Here is a 19,588-nt window from a genome sequence, read left to right as displayed (position 1 = left end):
TGCCTGGGTGCAGGTCCAAAAATTGCTGTATGAATGCTCCGAGCGTATTTTCTGTGACAATTTTGTACCTTGCACGACAATTTCGTACCTTGCAACAAAATATGTGCGACAAAATCATATTGTTGCGCCGAGTACGAAAGTTTTGGATTCATTCAAGCTTCGTTATCGTGACTTTCCTTGGGCCAGGTTGGAGCTGTAGAGTGCCATTGATTCCTATGAGAGGCTTCCAAAATCATGCACAGAAGGATCAAAGTCGGCAAGGTTTTCCCGCTGTTTACAATCGTTTGTTATGAAAATTTTGTGACTTTCGCAGTGCCAATACGATATTATCGTGATGATTTTTTGGTAAGCATTGTCGTGATATTTGCGATCATCAGAAATTATAGTATCCGATCCGATTCGAACTCATGATTTGATGAATGTGCCCCTATAATTTTTCTCAATTTTATTTTTATTTTTTGAAACTACAAATAAACTAATTTCCATGCATTTATTTTAAAAGAAAGGGATGGCTAACTACCGGTTAGCCATTGCTGGCACATATGGGCAAATCAGTATTGCATATAACCAGAAAATTCTAGATATGATGCATAAAGTGCGTAACAAGTGCTATTTATAGCATGCAGCGATTCACTAAAAGGACACGCGTCATAATTAAGACGCGATGCTGTTTGCGTTATTTAACTCGCGAAGATCGCTTTCGTGTGGTAATTTACGCAGCACGCAGTAATTTACGCACGCGCATGGTAATTTACGCACACGGTATTAAGGCGCGAAATTCTGCACGCAAGCGTTATACGTCATACACCACATGACTAACGCCATTTTGCGCAGTTGCGCTGTAAATGTAGAGAGCGCGCAAGGTGCAGGTGCACAATTGGCAAGGCAAGGCAAGAGCAGTGTTGAAGCCAGCAGTGGCAGTGGGAAAAAGGTGGAAAAACACAGAGAACACCAAGGTAGGCTGGGGACTGAGGAATCTCAGAGGAGGCACAGGCAAGAGAGGCCAAAAAGGAAATTTGAATACCTACATGAACCAAGCAGGTTTTATCCCACACCACCAAAGCTGCAGAGGAAGGGACAACTGCAAGTATTACAACATCTGGCCTGTCACATGGCTCTAGCAGTGACACTGAGGGAGAGAGGCCTGGCTTCTGATATTGAGGGCACAGACTGAGAATATCCGCCAGAGGAAGCCAGTGGAGAGGAAAGTGAGGAACTTACCCCCCCCCCCATCACCAAAAAGGAGCAAGCAAAAAAAACAGGAGAGCAGGTTCCGAAATATCACATTTTCTGAATTTGAGAATGAGGCTCTGGTGGAACATATGGTGCCTGTGTTCGACCAAAGCATTGGCAAATATGCTGCAATAGTGTTGTGGTGTGTCTAAGGAGTGTCCAACACTGTAAAAAGCGGTATCAGGACATAAAAAGGCTCCTAAAGAAAAAACTGGCGGAAGACTCCAGATACAGGTAAATATCTTACATTCATCTTTCTATTTAACACTAATCTGCTTTTCTCCTCAATCTGCTTTTCCTTTTGGCTTACTGTCTTTCCTTCCTTTTTGGCTTCTTTCCTGCTTTTTTTTCTTGTATGTAATGTATGTATCTCAAGCCTATTATTATGTGCGCAACTTATGTCCTAAAAGCTGTGGAGTAGAACAACAAATTAGGACAGTAAATAGGGGAGTAATTTAATAAATATTTCCCAAAATAGTTAATGCCCTGTACTCTCCTTTATGAAGGAGGATTATTGTTTAATACAGAGTATAAGGGAGAGCCGTGGGAGTTAGCGAGGCCACTTGGCAGCAACTTGCAGCATTTAAGTAGGGTTTGTGTCAGAGCATACCTTAGTATTGTTACACTTGAAAGTAAAGGGAATTGATTGGGGCAACATAACAAAAAGTGAGTGTGTTGTTATGGCTTGCTTATTGGAGGCAACACAATAAAAGCCTTCATATATTTTATTTAGGTCTGGAACTGGAGGTGGCCCTTCCAAAAAAGTGTTTTTCACAAGGTATGAGGAGCAGCTGATGCCTTATAAACATGCAGAGAGCGTGACTGGTGTCGCTAGCATCTTTGATTCGGACATGAATGTCGGCAAAGGTAGGTGTAATGACATTAATACAAGTGTATTTACTCTTGCAGAGAAGCTTAATATTAATGGAATACAAAGTTTTCTAAAACAGATTCAGCCTTACCACCACCTGGCACAAGCAAAGCCAGACAATCCAGGTAATATTGTTTCCTAATTTTGTAGGGTGAATTGTGTCCGTGTATATTGCAGGTGTTTCAATTACAGAAGTGCAGTGTATTGCTAATAAGATATGTGTGTTATTGGACAAGTGTGTCTTGCTGGGTTAGGTGCATTCAGTTCATCTTGTACTGTTGGACAGTCAATCTTTTCAACTTGATTTTGCCCTTGCACTCTGTATGGCAAAACATTTTACCATTTTTGCTCATTTGGAATGAATCAATGTCCACAAATTGTTTTTGTAAAATAAACTTTGTCATGTTGTAAAACAAATGATAAACATTATTGTCCATGAAGTTTGCCTGGTATCATGAATATAATTACAAACATTTAAATAATTTATTTTTGTTTTTTCCAAAAGTGGCCAAAGACGCTCTGCTGGACAGTCTCTCCTCTAGTCTGCTCCACTCCCCACAACATGGGCATCCTGAAATGGAAGAAGCTACATTCAGTAGGGTTGCTAGTAACAGAGGGGCTGTGGAATGTGGCAGTGACGTGGCCTTATTTTCCGAGGATGAGACCGTGGAAAATCCCCAACACCACATCAGACCCATGGCCAAAACCAGCACATCTCATGTGCCCCCTCCTTAATAGGGGAACCTGTGAAAGATTCCACAGATCCATAATTTGGCACAACAAATCTTTAATGAAAAAGACACTTTACATGTGGACTTTTGTGTTGCCACTAATGCCTATGACGAGGGTCAGGTACGACAAGCCACATACGAGGCCAGTATGTTAAGCCTGCATCAGGGGCATTTGAAAGTCCAACAACAAAAAGTGGCATTGTTGGAAAATCAAAATGCACTTATACAAAAACAAATTTCCTTGCTAGAGAGCATACCACATGGGCAAAAGGAAATTAAGCCAACACGCTCTACTACTAGAGCTCCCACTAGACAGCTGCGTAAAAAGAAATAAATGTGCCAGTAAACTTTTTTTTTTTGTTTAAGTGGTAAATGATTGTATTAAGAAATAATATTAATACACATTAGGCCTATGTTCTTTGTAAATAGTTATTTCTCTTTTTTCTATTTGTGTTGGGGGTGGGGGAATCACCTGCTCAAATCCACATCAGCCTTAGTTAGCACTCACTACTGCTGTGAGAAATAAAAGAAAGGAGCATTTCTTTTGTGGACAAATTATTTCCCTGTAAATAAAAACATTTTTTTGGAGAAGTTGTTTGGTATTTCTTGTTTATAGGATTAAAGATTGTAGGTACTTATAGGAAAAATAATTGGTAACGATTTCTGCCCGGACTTCATTCCCTCCGCATCCACACCTCGGACAGGATATTGGGGATGTATGGGGTCATCTAGGTCCTCAGTCACATTGCCAGGTAATCCATGCCGGTTAGCCAAATTGTGCAGTACAGCACACACAGCCACAATTAGTGAAACTTTAGACGGACTGTCCATCAAGCTGCCTCCTGACTTATCCAGGCAGCGGAAGCGGCTTTTAAGGACTGCAAATGTCCACTCAATCACAGACCGCGCTCTGACATGTGCTTCGTTAAAAGCACACTCAGCCCGTGTACGCAGCCTGTGAATGGGGGTGATGAGCCACCTAGAGCAGGGGTAGCCAGCATCTCCTGAAATAAAATAAGATGTAATAAGATGCTGCAAAAAATAAGCTGCTTCCAGTCTCCCTCTGTCAAAACACAGCCCTTTTGCAACAGATATGACAGTGTGAGACTGATAGGTGACACTACAAGTAGCTGCTTTGACTCACTGGCAAAAGAGGGCATTTTTCAAATTGCAAAACAAGCTCATGGCAGGCAGGGCCTAGTTTGACAGTGGGAGACAGAAGGCAAATGTGGGCAAGTTGTGCTAGACATGACACAAATACTTACCTAACAGCCACCCGTGAGGCATTTGTCCAGTTTCAAAAGCATCATGAAGCCCGGACTGCCTTAAGATGTAAGAATCGCAAGAGGAGCCGGGAAAGCCAGACACGATGCTCAGAATATTCATATGTGCATCGCACACCACTTGTACATTGAGTGAGTGGTAGCTCTTCCTGTTGTGGAAAATGTGCTCCCTGTCTTGGGGGGCAGGTTTAAAGCTACATGGGTGCAATCAATTGCCAACAACAACAACCCTCTGGAAACCTCCCGTGGCCAAAAAATGCAGGGAGCACAGCAGTTTCACAATGCCAGGAACAGTGTGGCTTCTGCGTGTCAGTGGCTGCAGGTAAGGGTCCTGTAGCTCATACAGGCTGTATATTCCAGCTCTATTTAGCCTGTAGCGCCTGACGACTTCATCCTCAGTTAAGCCCTCTAGAGTGGATCTTTCCCTGAAAAGCCTAGGACGCATCACTCTAGAACGTTCAGGGACTTGCTGATCCTCCTCCAAATCCAACATAAATCCCATTGCAAGCTCCATCTTGCCTTCACAAACACTCCAAAATAGCAATGTACTGTGCCTGGTGCCTCCCCCAATTAAGTGTTAAAATATGCACAGATTTGCACGCTAACTCGCGCGGTTAACGCTTCATGTGATTTTGTGAATCGTGCATTAGTATTCTTTTCATTCGCTAAATAACGTAATGCGTTAAAAATAACACATAGCGGTAGCACGCTATTTAACGCATGCGATATGACTTTGGCGAATCGGCACTTATTTATTGCGTGCTTTTTAATGCAAAAAAAAGCATGCGATAAGTGTTATCGCCCTCTAGTAAATTGTCCCCATAGTCTTTCCAAAGCACTATCAAGGAAAGGGTGAAGTGGATACACCAACTGGACACTAATCCCATTAGGGGACTAAATTAATACTTACATAACATTCATTTGATTGTATATTTTCAGTAAATTACTGTCCATGATATAGGTTTTTCTGGCATTCTACAATAGTTTGAATAAATGTTGCTCCTGAGGTCCTATTGTATAGTAATGCATGTCTGGTGCTACTTATGCATTGAGCTTTGAGCAACTCTTGTTTGTTTTTCCTTTCAAGGTGTTGTTTTGTGGCTTCGTACTATATTTTGAATAGCTGTTGTTCCCATCCTGTTTTACAGCAGTGTGTGTTCTGGTGTTGTTTATGCATCAAGTTTGGAGAAACTTCTATTTAGTTCATTTTTCCTTTAAAGGTTTCCGTTCATTTGTAGTATTTGTAGTACAAGTTGGAGACTATCAGGATTTTGTCTCAAATATCTCTTTTCCTAACACTGTTGGTGTGTAGCATTTACTTGGGAATGTGTTAAGATGAGTCTCCATTGTAACATAGTAACATAGTAAGTTAGGTTGAAAAAAGACATACGTCCATCACGTTCAACCATAATGCCTATATATAACCTGCCTAACTTCTAGTTGATCCAGAGGAAAGCAAAAAACCCCATCTGAAGCCTCTCTAATTTGCTGCAGAGGGGAAAAAATTCCTTCCTGACTCCAAGATTGCAATCGGACCAGTCCCTGGATCAACTAGTACTAAGAGCTATCTCCCATAACCCTGTATTCCCTCACTTGCTAAGAATCCATCCAGCCCCTTTTTAAAGTTATATAATGTATCAGCCAGCACGACTGATTCGGGGAGGGAATTCCAGAACTTCACAGCTCTCACTGTAAAAAATCCTTTCCGAATGTTTAAATATAACCTCCCTTCTTCTAAACGAAGTGGGTGCCCTCGTGTCCGTTGGAAGGACCTACTGGTAAATAAAACATTAGAAAGGTTATTATATGATTTAGGTGAAGATGCTGGGGAAGACAGCTCTGAGCTAGCATGTATGGAGCGGGCTGACTCTCAGAGCACCCTGGGAGCCGGCACCTCTAATACAGGTGGGGGGAATAGTGCTAGGAAGGGAAGGCAGGCTATAGTTGTAGGGGATTCAATTATTAGAAAGGTGGATAGGGTAATTTGTCGCAAAGACCCTACATGCCGAACTGTGTGTTGCTTGCCTGGTGCTAGGGTTCGGCATGTGGTGGAACGAGTGGACAGATTGTTGGGAGGGGCTGGGGAAGACCCGGCGGTCTTGGTACACATAGGTACCAATGACAAAGTTAGAGGAGGGGGGGAAGTCCTCAAGAACGATTTTAAAAAGCTAGGTGCGAAGTTGAGGGCGAGGACTTCCAAGGTAATTTTCTCAGAGATGTTACCTGTGCCACGAGCAACATTAAGAAGGCAGCGGGAGCTTAGGGAGATTAATGCGTGGCTGAGAGATTGGTGCAGGGAGGAGGGCTTTGGGTTTCTCCAGAACTGGGCTGATTTCTCAATCGGCTACAAGCTCTTTGCCAGGGATGGGCTGCACCTCAATGATGATGGGGCAGCTGCTTTGGGGGAAAAGATGGCTAGAGGGTTGGAGGAGATTTTAAACTAGGAGTGGGGGGGGAGGGTGCAGCGGGAAATTCTGTGGTAGACAGGATAGATGAGGTAGTGGGCATAGTAAGGGAAATTGGGGGAGGAGACTTGCTTCGGGATACTGATAATGGCAGGGAGGCCCATAAGTTGTTTACACGTCATTCTCACGCCGGAACCAGTATTAAATGTATGTTTACCAATGCAAGGAGTCTGACTGGTAAAATGGGAGAGCTGGAGGTACTGGCGTTGGAGCGGAAATATGATGTGATTGGTGTTGCTGAAACTTGGTTGAATGAGTCTCATGACTGGGCAGTTAATATTGGGGGGTATACATTGTTTCGGAGGGACAGGGGCAATAGAAAAGGAGGAGGAGTGTGTCTGTTCATTAAGCACGACTTAAAAGCAAATATTAAGGAGGAAGTTATGGGGGGAACAGAGGGAGCTGAATCCTTATGGGTTGAGCTTCTCACAGATAGTAAAGAATCTACCAAACTAATTGTAGGGGTATGCTATAGACCCCCTAATGTAAGCGAAGAGGAGGAGGCCCAGCTCCTGTTGCAAATAGAAAAGGCTGCTAGTTTGGGGCAAGTGATAATAATGGGGGATTTTAATTACCCTGATATTGACTGGGGCAATAGTACTGCCAGGACAGTAAATGGGAACAAGTTTATAAACTTGCTGCATGACAACTTTATGTCACAAGTTGTTGAGGAGCCAACCAGGAACCATGCTATACTAGATCTAGTGATCTCTAATGACCCAGAACGTATAGCAAATGTGCAAGTGGTTGAACCCCTGGGTAATAGTGACCATAATGTTATTTCATTTGATGTTTGGTGCAGGAAACAAATTTACACGGGGGCAACAAAGACACTGAATTTTAGGAAGGCAAATTTTAGCTCCTTAAGGGCAGCGCTTCAGGGCATAGATTGGGGCATTATGTTTTCTGATAAAAACACAGAGCAGAAATGGTTGTCATTTAAAATGATATTAAATCATTACTGTTCTCAATTCATTCCATTAATAAGAAAAAGTAGAAGTGTTAAGAATCACCCTATGTGGCTTAACTCTGAGGTAAAGAAGTTAATAGGGAAAAAAAGGAAAGCTTTTAAGAAATATAAGTCAGAGGGGACAGTAGCTGCGTTTAATGAATATAAACACTGTAACAAGTGTTGTAAAACAGCAATCCGGAGGGCAAAGATAGAAAATGAGGAGCGCATCGCGGCCGAGGCCAAGACTAACCCCAAAAAGTTTTTTAAGTATATTAATAGTAAAAAGATGCAGGTTGAGGGTGTGGCCCCATTGAGTTATAATAACAATATGGTTACAGCGGATACAGAAAAGGCAGATGTGCTTAACCAGTTCTTTTCTTCTGTGTATACAGTAGAGGAGCCAGTGGGCCAAGTCCCACCCAATAGCTTCACTGTTGCCTCAGCTCCAACTACACAGTGGTTGGCACAGGATATGGTGCTTAAAGGGTTACACACGATAAATGTAAACAAGGCACCTGGGCCAGATGGAATACACCCTCGGGTACTGAGAGAGCTAGGGGCAGAATTGCAGTGGCCCTTGTTTCTGATATTCTCAGACTCACTCTCATCAGGTATGGTACCTAGGGATTGGAAGAAGGCGAATGTCACTCCCATATTTAAAAAGGGAGTAAGATCTCAGCCTGGCAATTATAGGCCTGTAAGTTTGACATCCGTGGTGGGCAAGTTATTTGAAGGCTTGTTAAGGGATCACATTCAAAATTATGTAGTGGAGAATGGCATTATGAGCAGTAATCAGCATGGCTTTATGAAGGACAGGTCATGTCAGACCAATTTAATTGCTTTTTATGATGAGGTAAGTAAGAAGCTGGACAGTGGGGATGCAGTAGATATAATCTATTTAGATTTTGCCAAAGCATTTGATACCGTTCCCCACAAACGACTGCTTTCTAAGCTAAGGTCTATTGGTCTTAGTGAAGTCGTTTGCACATGGATAGAAAACTGGCTACAGGATCGGGTACAGAGGGTGGTTGTTAATGGCACATTCTCTACTTGGAGTAAGGTTCTCAGTGGGGTCCCTCAGGGTTCTGTACTGGGTCCACTTTTGTTTAATTTGTTCATAAATGACTTAGGGGAGGGTATTATGAGTAATGTATCAGTGTTTGCAGATGACACAAAACTCTGCAGACCAGTCAATTCTATCCAGGATGTGACATCCCTGCAGCAGGATCTTGACCAACTGGCAATCTGGGCAGCTAAGTGGCAGATGAGATTTAATGTGGATAAATGTAAGGTCATGCACCTGGGATGTAAAAATATGCAAGCCCCGTATACCCTTAATGGGACTGCACTAGGCAAATCCATAATGGAGAAGGACCTTGGAGTCCTTGTAGATAATAAACTTGGCTGTAGCAAGCAATGCCAGGCAGCAGCTGCAAGGGCAAACAAGGTTTTGAGCTGTATTAAAAGGGGTATAGATTCACGGGAGGAGGGGGTTATTCTTCCCCTTTACAGAGCGCTGGTAAGGCCCCATCTAGAATATGCTGTTCAGTTTTGGTCTCCAGTGCTCAAACGGGACATTATTGAGTTAGAGAGGGTCCAGAGAAGGGCAACTAAGCTGGTAAAGGGTATGGAAAGTCTCAGTTATGAAGAAAGACTGGCCAAGTTGGGTCTGTTTACACTGGAGAAGAGGCGCTTAAGAGGTGACATGATAACTATGTATAAATATATAAAGGGATCATATAATAACCTCTCTAATGTTTTATTTACCAGTAGGTCCTTCCAACGGACACGAGGGCACCCACTCCGTTTAGAAGAAGGGAGGTTCCATTTAAACATTCGGAAAGGATTTTTTACAGTGAGAGCTGTGAGGTTCTGGAATTCCCTCCCCGAATCAGTCGTGCTGGCTGATACATTATATAGCTTTAAGAAGGGGCTGGATGGATTCTTAGCAAGTGAGGGAATACACGGTTATGGGAGATAGCTCTTAGTACAAGTTGATCCAGGGACTGGTCCGATTGCCATCTTGGAGTCAGGAAGGAATTTTTTCCCCTCTGAGGCAAATTAGAGAGGTTTCAGATGGGGTTTTTTGCCTTCCTCTGGATCAACTTGTAGTTAGGCAGGTTAGGTATAGGCATTATGGTTGAACTTGATGGACGTATGTCTTTTTTCAACCCAACTTACTATGTTACTATGTTACTATGTTACTATGATCCCTTTATATATTTATACATAGTTATCATGTCACCTCTTAAGCGCCTCTTCTCCAGTGTAAACAGACCCAACTTGGCCAGTCTTTCTTCATAACTGAGACTTTCCATACCCTTTACCAGCTTAGTTGCCCTTCTCTGGACCCTCTCTAACTTAATAATGTCCCGTTTGAGCACTGGAGACCAAAACTGAACAGCATATTCTAGATGGGGCCTTACCAGCGCTCTGTAAAGGGGAAGAATAACCCCCTCCTCCCGTGAATCTCTACCCCTTTTAATACAAGGCAAAACCTTGTTTGCCCTTGCAGCTGCTGCCTGGCATTGCTTGCTACAGCCAAGTTTATTATCTACAAGGACTCCAAGGTCCTTCTCCATTATGGATTTGCCTAGTGCAGTCCCATTAAGGGTATACGGGGCTTGCATATTTTTACATCCCAGGTGCATGACCTTACATTTATCCACATTAAATCTCATCTGCCACTTAGCTGCCCAGATTGCCAGTTGGTCAAGATCCTGCTGCAGGGATGTCACATACAATAGGTGCAAAAAGCCTCATTAACATTTTATAAACACGTAAAACACTGATTAAAAAAAGTTTAATTTATATCTTATATATAAAAAGTTTTTACCTCACATTTGCATGATTATGCTAGTTTTAGCTTAATCAATGAGGCAATAATAACATTTTGTGTGAATATATTGTAAACATTTTTATTAAAAGGAAAAGTAAAGCCTCCCAGGCAAATTTTTAGTTTTAGCAGCAGTGCCCCCTCTTTAACCACTTCACTGACATTTGCCCCAACTTATTTGTGCCCCCATAGCATGTCCAGAACTACAGAGCTGCTTGACAGCATTGGCCCCCACCTGTTCCCAGCAGCCATCTTGGTGGCACATACACACTGGCACCCAAACTGGGATATTGGGGTACAGGGTTGGACTAACCCCAACAGGGCACTGGATAAAAACCCAGTGGGCCCTAGTCCTGTTGGACCTCTATTCACCGGGCATGTTGGTGTGGGGGCCGGATTGCTGCTGACCAGTAATGAGTAGGGTCTAGAGAAGAAGGTTTTTAGGCAATTAAATCTTGTTACAGAAATGGAATTACACAGAAATATAGAAAACATTTGAAAGCCCAGATTGTCCTGAAAAAATGATGTATAGTTTCCCTGGGCAAACTAAAATTACCCCTCCGGAAATGCCCCAAAGTGAAATGGCAAATGGCATATGAAATGCAAAATCCTGCTGGTAAAATCCTTACCCCAAGGCTCCTGTAGCTGTGGGACTGGGTTTGATGGCACAGACAGATTTACTAACAGTTAAAGGCAAATTCATAAAAAAAATGTCGGGAAAATGACAAAATCTGAAAACTGTCTGTTTAAAAGACAAAGTGGAGAAAGATGTTTGTGAATTAGGTGTAAAATCCGACAAATCTATCTCCACTTTTATTTTGTCGGAATATCACCACTTTTGTGAATTCCCCCCCATGTGTCAGACGATTGAAGCTCAGAGCTCAGTCAAAATTGGACCCTGCAGCATGACAGTGCCCCTAAACATAACAGTAAAATCCCCCAAGGAATAGCTGAAAAAATGGAGAGTTTGGCAACAGAATAGAATGGTTTCGGAATGTTGTAGAGGACATGAAACAAAATCAGCATGCAAGAAACACCTCAAACATTGCGCAGCTGAAAAAATTCTACATGTTGGAATGGGAAAAAGTTCCAAGTCAGTATAAGAGACTAGCAGACACCTGTTTGAGTTTGTTTTTGCCAAAGGGGGCGATAGCAGATACGAGAGGCAAAGGTTATAATTTTTTTTTTTTATATTTAATTGTATCGCCAAAGTATATGACATGTAGAGACCACATAATGAAGATACATATGAATTTTTTGGGCTGGCTTTTCAAATCAGTAAAATAAGTGATCATGAAGAGTGATCAATGGTTAAAATACCTAACTTGTCGCTTTGCATAATTATGGGCAAAAGCAAACAACAAACATCAATGCAGGACTAGCGCATTGTGCTTTCAGCAAAAGCTTTTTATAAACTGCCAAACAGTATAACAACTGTATTTTTGTCAGTTTGTGCCTTTAACTGCCAACAGTTATGTTCTTGGCAAACATAGGGTTAAAGCATAATTGTGTGCATGGCCATGAAAACAATATACACTTCAATATTTTATCCATATTGACAGATAAATGCAAATTGTTTCACAGGCAGGGGAAATAAAGGTGTAGCTTTGGTGTAGATTGGAGTGTACTAATAATTGAATTAGGGCAATGGCACACAGGATGTTTTGTTCTCATGGTAAATCTGTGTTATGGAGGGCAACAAAATGTCCCTAGTGACCTTCCTACCAACTCTAATTCGAATCACCAACTGACATGCACATCACTAAGTAGCCTAAAGTTTACAAATGATAAAACTTTGGGCTACTTTAGAAAGTAGAAGCAATAATATATTTTCCTACCGGATATTCACATTATTGCTGGTGGAAAAAACTAGGGACATTTTTTCAATTTACCGCAGGTGACAAAACATTCCATGTGCCATTGCCCTAAGTGAGTTTCTCTTTAAACAGCTGTATGCCTGAGGTCCAAATGTTTTAAGGAAATTTCTATTATTGCATGTCTCTAAAAGTAATTTAAATTATTCATCATTCAGCTCATTTATAGTTGCAGGAAGTACAAGATGGAGATCGATCAGCTCATTTTATGTCATCACATTCAATGTTTCTCTATTTCCTCACAGCACAAACCTTATCAGTGTTGGCCAGCAATTAGCAAAGATTGGTGATGATATTAATGAGCGGTATCAAGAACAATTTGATGACATTCTGAAGCATCTGAATCCCAGTCTAGACAATGCTTACTCATACTTCAAGAAGATAGCATCCAGGTAACAGAGAAAAATGTCATTTGTTATGTGATTGCATGTTTTATGCCTCAGGACAAAATTAACAGAAAATTAGGATTAATACTGTCATTAAAATGTGTTTACTTTTGCTGGAAAGCAAAATACACAGATCAGTGAATGAATATTGTTGGAAATAATTGTAATTCAGTTCTGAAAACATTGTAGCAATATTTCTGCTTGTATATTTCTTGGTAATCATAGGGTGCTTAATTTTCTCCAGTGCTGTAATTCTAGCGAGTTTCATTCAAAGCACTTTAGGTGTTACAGTTTATATTCATTATTTAACATATCTAAATATTATATAAACATATAAAAAGACACTCTTTCTGACTAAAATCTATATTTTCCTATTTGAAAGGGGATGGGCTTGCCTTATCAATAGCCTATCACTAGCTGTAAACACAGGTCTTATTTCTCTTTTTTCCTGCCATAGACTCCTTTGTGTTATGCTGAGATGTTAAAGTGATAATGTAATAACAATTATAACATTTCATTAAAATGCCGCAGTGGCAGATAGCGGGGTCTTTGGTTCAAATGCAACTTGGTTGCTATCTGCAAGCAGTTTTTATGTTGTCTCTATGCTTTGTGTGGGTTTCCAACGGGTAATTCAGTTTCTTCCCACTTGGCAGATCATACTGAAAGGTTAATTGACTCCTGATAAAATTGACTATGGATTATGTGAATGTTTTGTAAACTGCACTGGAGCAAGGACTGATGTGAATAATGTATAAGATCTGCAAAAGTACTGGGAAATATGTTGGCATTGTAGAAATGGTTAAAAAAAAACAATATTTTGCAATTTATATTTATTCATTATGTTAAATCCCTTCATGGCTGCATCTACAGGAAAGTTAGTATTGACCGTCGTTTCACATAATAAAGAGGAACAAAACCCCAAAATTGATTTGATGTATACTTACTCAGAGTGCTTTTTCTAAGCCCTTTTGCAATCTACTTTCATTTTCTCTGACATGCAAAATAATAAACAAATGCCCAAGCTCACCCCCTTTGTCTCCATAAAAGGGGGTGAAACTAATCAAAAGGGTGCTCCAACTGTAGCAATCACAAGAAACTGGGAGAGAGGGCTGCACTCTTCATGTAAAAACTATTCTTTACGATTACAAATATTCAAGGGTATGGTAGGGTCCGCAGGCCTGACGTGTTTCAGGAACAAACCCTTAATCAAAGATTGTAGAATTGTTTTTACATCATTACATAGGGTTAAAAAAGGCCAGAGTCCATCAAGTTCAACCCTTCCAAGTAAGCCCAGCACACACAACATATACTTACCAATCTATACACTCACATACATAAACTATATATACAAACATTAATATTAATTGTAGATATTAGTATCACAATAGCCTTGGATACAATGCTTCTTCAAGAACTCATCCAGGCCACTCTTAAAGGTATTAATAGATTCTGCCCTCACAACATCACTAGGAAGAAGTCCAAGCCCTCCCTCTCAGTTTCTCCTACTTTTAGCTCAACTGAAAGTCAGTAAAATCATAGCCCCCATTGTCATGTGTCAAAAAGAGAGAGGACCACTCTCTCTTTTACTAAAAGTGTAGTCCCTGTTGTTATATGTAAGATGCTCTCTTGTTTGCTGCAAAATTCAGTGAGACAAGTAGTGCTTCTTCCTATATTGGTCAAGTTAAATCTGTCAAGAAAACAATGTAATATTGCAGTATGAGCTTCTAGTCCATAGCAACACCGCAGTAATCTTACAGTAAAGGGCTCAGATACTCTCCATTCAGTTTCATCAGATTCAAGAAAATTGTTCCAATATAGGGTGACTAGACCTTTTGAAAATTGAAAATTAATAAATAAATGTTGCAGGGCAGCACTGATTGCATTTAAAATGAACTACAATCAGTTCAGCCCTGCTAGAAATTACTCTGAATTTCCAAGTGATCTAGTCACCAAGGTCAAGGAGTAATAATGAAAATATGAATAACACATTGTTATGATATTTTTGGGAAAATTAGATGATGATAAAAAGAGCATCCCACTACTATCTGTACAAAATTCTCTAAGTCTGGCCATATCTTACCTACCATTTTATCATTTCTTTCTTAAGGTAGCCATACACACTACAATTCAGCAATAACGTTACTTTGTTCAGGCACCTTCAAAGGCACCCAATCAAAACATTTAACCCTGCCCAATTGTCAAAGCGAGCGATATCCAAGGCTTTTACCTATATCGGTTGCCTGGTCTCCAACCATACAAAGTTTCGTACAATAATCGGTGCATGAATGCCCACCTTTATACTTCTGTAACTTACAGGCATTTTATTCCATAAAATCTACACCCCGTTCAAATTTTTCATTGGTTTCAATTTCCTTGCTAATTAAATTCACACTACACACTGGAAACATTCAACTTCAACAGCTCTGATCTTAAAGGACACGTTAATTCTATTTCCCCCAGTGAAATAGATTGCTTAGTTTTTTCACCAGGCCTGTCCTCCTGTTAGGAGAGAACCACACCAACCAAGGTTCCAATAATTCTAATTAAATCAAAATACAATTAAAGCAGATGTCCACCCAAAATGTATTTGCATAATGAAAGAAATTGTAACAATAGGCTACTTTCCAACATATCAGTAAAAAATGTTCAATTAATTTAAAGGCAGTTTTTTTCTGTCCTTGCCTATTGCCTTCTCAATTTGTAAGACTACCCAACAAATTTATTAGAAATCATCTTTCACCAGCGAAGACTCAATTTCTAGCAATTGAAAAATTCTGTTATTTCCCCCATTTCTGGGATTTATTAATCATAGAAAATGAAAAGCAAAGCAGCGCTAGGATTGCAGCGCACAAGTGAATCCTTCCAAAGTGAACTGAAAAAGGAGTTTAACAAGGAGTTCAACAAGAGGAGCAACAGGAGGAGCAACTAGGGAAGCAACAGCAGAAGACCGGCCAGCCTCAGTCCATTTGAATCGGGACCCAGTTTACTGGATATCCCTGTATAATGTCATTGCTCTTATTAGTTTTATCTTTCATGTTTGTGCTTCCAAAGGTAACTTCTTCCTTTAGCCCTCCAGCTGACTGTCCCTACTCCATAACAATATCTTCTTCTCTGCTCCATTCTACACACTGCTGCTCTTATAATCTTTATACATTTTTGAAAAATCTAACAGCTCCAACCAATACCTCGCAAAAGCACAACAATTTTAAATCATTCTCACACCTCCTCTCCCTCTCCTTACTGCTATTACTTGCCGCAGGCGATATCTCTCCTAATCCTGGTCCCTGCCATATACCCATTTCCTATCGCCCACACAATGCTCCTCTTCTGGTAAAACCCTCACAAACCGCTAACCTGTTCAACATTATTCAAATTCCCACTCTCTCCTCTTCTTATCTCCCCTTCTCTTGTGCTCTTCTTAATACGCACTCTGTAACTAACAAAGCCGCTTTTATTCATGATCTGTTTTGCTCCAAGTCTTTTCACCTTTTTGCCATAACAGAGACCTGGCTCTCTCAGAATGATAATGCTATTGAGGCAGCTCTCTCTTATGGCAGCCTTTCCTTCTCTCACACTCCCCGCATTACTGGCCATGGGGGAGGGGTAGGGGTTCTGCTCTCCCCTCATTGCCGGTTTAAACTAATCCCTATACCTCCTACTTTCAGGTTTCCTTCTTTTGAGGTGCATGCGGTTCAGCTGTTCCACCCTCTTTCTGTGCGGGTGGCAGTTGTTTACAGACCTCCTTCTTCAAAATCCTTGGCTACGTTTCTCTCTGACTTTGAATCCTGGCTCTCTTTTTTTCTATGCTCTGACACCCCTGCAATCATTTTAGACGATTTCAACTACTATAAAGATGACCCCCCTCAGCCCTGGCCGTCCCGATTTCTCCATCTAACCTCCTCCTTTGATCTCCGGCAGTGGACTAATACAGCTACCCATAAGGATGGTCATTTCCTAGATCTGGTCTTTTACTAAAATCTAGATCTATCTACATTTAACAGTGAGCCTTTTCCTCTTTCAGATCATCATCTTATCTCTTTTTCTATCTCGCACGCGTCTCCTTCTCCTTCTACTAATGCTCAGCCTAAAACCCTGATTCGCAATACTCAAAGGGTGGATATAACTGCTCTCTATAACTCTCTTAGTTCTAGCCTCTCCTCCTTCTGTGCATCCTCTGATCCTGAATTAAAGGTAAATACCTACAACTCTATTTTATTTTCATCCGCAATTAACACCCATGCCCCCCTGCAGCCACAACGCAGTCGTGCCCGCAATCCCCGTCCCTGGCTTAACCCTCAGACGCGATTTCTGCGCTCCTGTGCACGATCTGCTGAGCGCATTTGGAGGAAATCACGCGTGAAAGCGGACTTCCTCCACTATAAATTTCTTATGGTATGCCTCAATAATGCCCTATCCCAGGCCAAGCAAGTATACTATAACACACTTGTAAATAATAATAAATCAAACCCGCGGCGCTTATTCTCCATATTTAACTCGCTACTTCATCCTTCACCTAATGAATCAGTCATATCTGAACATACCCCCCAGGACTTTGCTGACTTCTTTAAAAACAAAGTCGATTCTATCCGCAATCAATTTTCCCAACCTTCAGATACTGGTAATCTCAACCTTCCTAAATCTCCTCTCTCCGTATTCAGCTCCTTCAATCTCGTAACAGAGTCTGAAGTTTCTCAGCTTCTCCGATCCTTTCCGCCTACTACCTGCTCACTGGATCCTATGCCCTCATCCTTACTAAAACAGTGTGCCCCTGCCCTTACTCCAGCTCTTACCCACATATTCAATTCCTCTCTGGCTTCTGGTATTTTTCCCTCTCTCTTCAAACAAGCATGTGTCAAACCTATTCTTAAAAAGGCTACGCTGAACCCGTCCTGCCTTTCTAACTACCGTCCCATCTCTCTCCTGCCCGTAGCCTCTAAACTCCTGGAACATCTTGTCTTTTCTCGTGTCAGTAACTTCCTCTGCACCCATAATCTGCTGGACCCTATGCAGTCTGGTTTTCGGCCTGCGCACTCCACTGAGACGGCCTTATGTAGAGTAGCAAATGATCTCCAGACAGCCAAGGCCAAAGGACTCTATTCAGTCCTCATTCTCCTAGACCAGTGCTGTCCAACTTCTGTTGTACCGAGGGCCGGAATTTTTCCGACCTACGTGGTGGAAGGCCGATAATGGAAGCCAGTTTTGACCACTCCCCTTTTTGAAACCGCACCCACTTGAAACCACACCCATGTTATCACATGACCATACCCATATTAATGGTTGTAGTACAGCAAAAACCTACCATACTCTGCCTGCCCTACCCTGCCTGTGTGCCATACTCTGCCTGCCCTACCCTGCCTTTGTGTGTGCCATACTCTGCCTTCCCTACCCTGCCTGCGTGTGCCATACTTTCACTGTGTGTGCCATTCTTGGCTGGTTTGTGCCAAACTTGGCCTGTGTGTGCCATACTCTGCCTGCCCTACTCTGCCTGTGTGTGCCATACTCTGCCTTCCCTACCCTGCCTGTGTGTGCCATACTCTGCCTGCCCTACTCTGCCTGTGTGTGCCATACTCTGCCTGCCCTACCCTGCCTGTGTGTGCCATACTCTGCTTGCCCTATGCTCACGCACAGGCAGCCTACAGTGACACAATACTGGCACTGCTCCTACAGTCTGCACAATAACTATATATTAAAAAACTTTTTAATTGCAGTACCACCTCAGTATATGTTCTTTTTGTAGTATGCAGGGATTATTTGTGGGTTTCTACTGCTCCTGAGGTGTGAAGAAGTGAACAATGGGTGTGATTACAGCCTGAGCCTGAGGTGTGAACACTGCAGGGGGTAGAACAATGCAGAGATTAAAAGGTGTGAACAGTACAGGGGATTACATATTTAAACAATACAGCCTGATTACAGCCTGAATCTGAGGTGAGAACCATGCAGGGGGGGGGGCAGTTAATCACAGTACTGATACCATTTAAAGCTTACACAAAGGTAAGCCATCAAAGCAGCCAGACAGGCGGGGGGCCACACAGAGGGGGGTCGCGGGCCGCCAGTTGGACAGCACTGTCCTAGACCTTTCCTCTGCTTTTGATACTGTCGACCATTCTGTCCTTATGCAAATTCTCTATTCTCTGGGTATCCGGGATCAAGCAGCATCCTGGTTCTTTTCCTATCTCTCTAACTGCTCCTTCTCTGTTGCTCTTGCTAAAAAATCCTCTACCCCATTTCCGCTTAGTGTGGGGGTGCCTCAGGGCTCTGTGCTTGGTCCTTTACTGTTCTCCCTGTACACTCTCTCTTTAGGAGACCTTATTTCTTCTTTTGGTCTTAAATATCACTTATAGGCAGATGACATCCAGATATATTTAGACACCCCTGCACTAACTGCTGATGTTCAAACACAGATTGGTAACTGCCTTCTGGCTATCTCCTCCTGGATGAACCGACGCCAGCTCAAACTTAACCTAGCTAAAACAGAGCTCATGGTCTTCCCACCCAAACCTGGCCCTCCTCCTCCTTTCACCATTATTATTGATGGCATGACCATCAACCCTGTAAATTCTGCATGCTGCTTTGGGGTTATCTTTGACCAGTCACTCTCCTTCTCTAACCATATTAATAACACTGCCAAAACCTGACGTTTTTTCCTCCGCAATATTGCCAAGATACGCCCCTTTCTTTCACGAGTAACAGTTAAAACACTAATTTATGCCCTTATCCTTTCCCGCTTAGATTACTGCAATCTCCTACTAACCGGCCTCCCAGACTCCCACCTCTCTCCCCTGCAATTAATTTTAAACTCTGCTGCCAGGATCCTCCTTCTCTCTCCAAAGAGGTTCGGAACCTGTTCAGCCTCACTTAAGCTCTCTTGCATGGTTACCTGTTAAGCAAAGGATAGCTTACAAAATCCTTCTGCTAACATTCAAAGCCCTTCACTCCTCTGCTCCTCACTACATTTCT

At 41.9% G+C, this 19,588-nt stretch overlaps 1 protein-coding gene across 3 annotated transcripts in view; it reads left to right on the top strand.

Annotated features, from left to right (window-relative positions):
* Nucleotides 1–19,588, top strand: part of bak1 (BCL2 antagonist/killer 1) — a 146,080-nt gene that overhangs the window by 109,979 nt on the left and 16,513 nt on the right. For all 3 annotated transcript variants that reach the window (XM_031896846.1, XM_031896844.1, XM_031896845.1), the window contains one exon: nt 12,491–12,637. In XM_031896846.1, coding sequence (XP_031752706.1) covers nt 12,491–12,637 — 147 coding nt within the window. The remainder of the gene's footprint in view (nt 1–12,490; nt 12,638–19,588) is intronic.

The sequence above is a fragment of the Xenopus tropicalis genome, chromosome 2 (assembly GCF_000004195.4).
Source record: "Xenopus tropicalis strain Nigerian chromosome 2, UCB_Xtro_10.0, whole genome shotgun sequence".
Taxonomy (NCBI): domain Eukaryota; kingdom Metazoa; phylum Chordata; class Amphibia; order Anura; family Pipidae; genus Xenopus; species Xenopus tropicalis.
The sequence above is the reverse complement of the archived record's forward strand: the minus strand, read 5'-3'. Positions and strand labels throughout refer to the sequence as shown.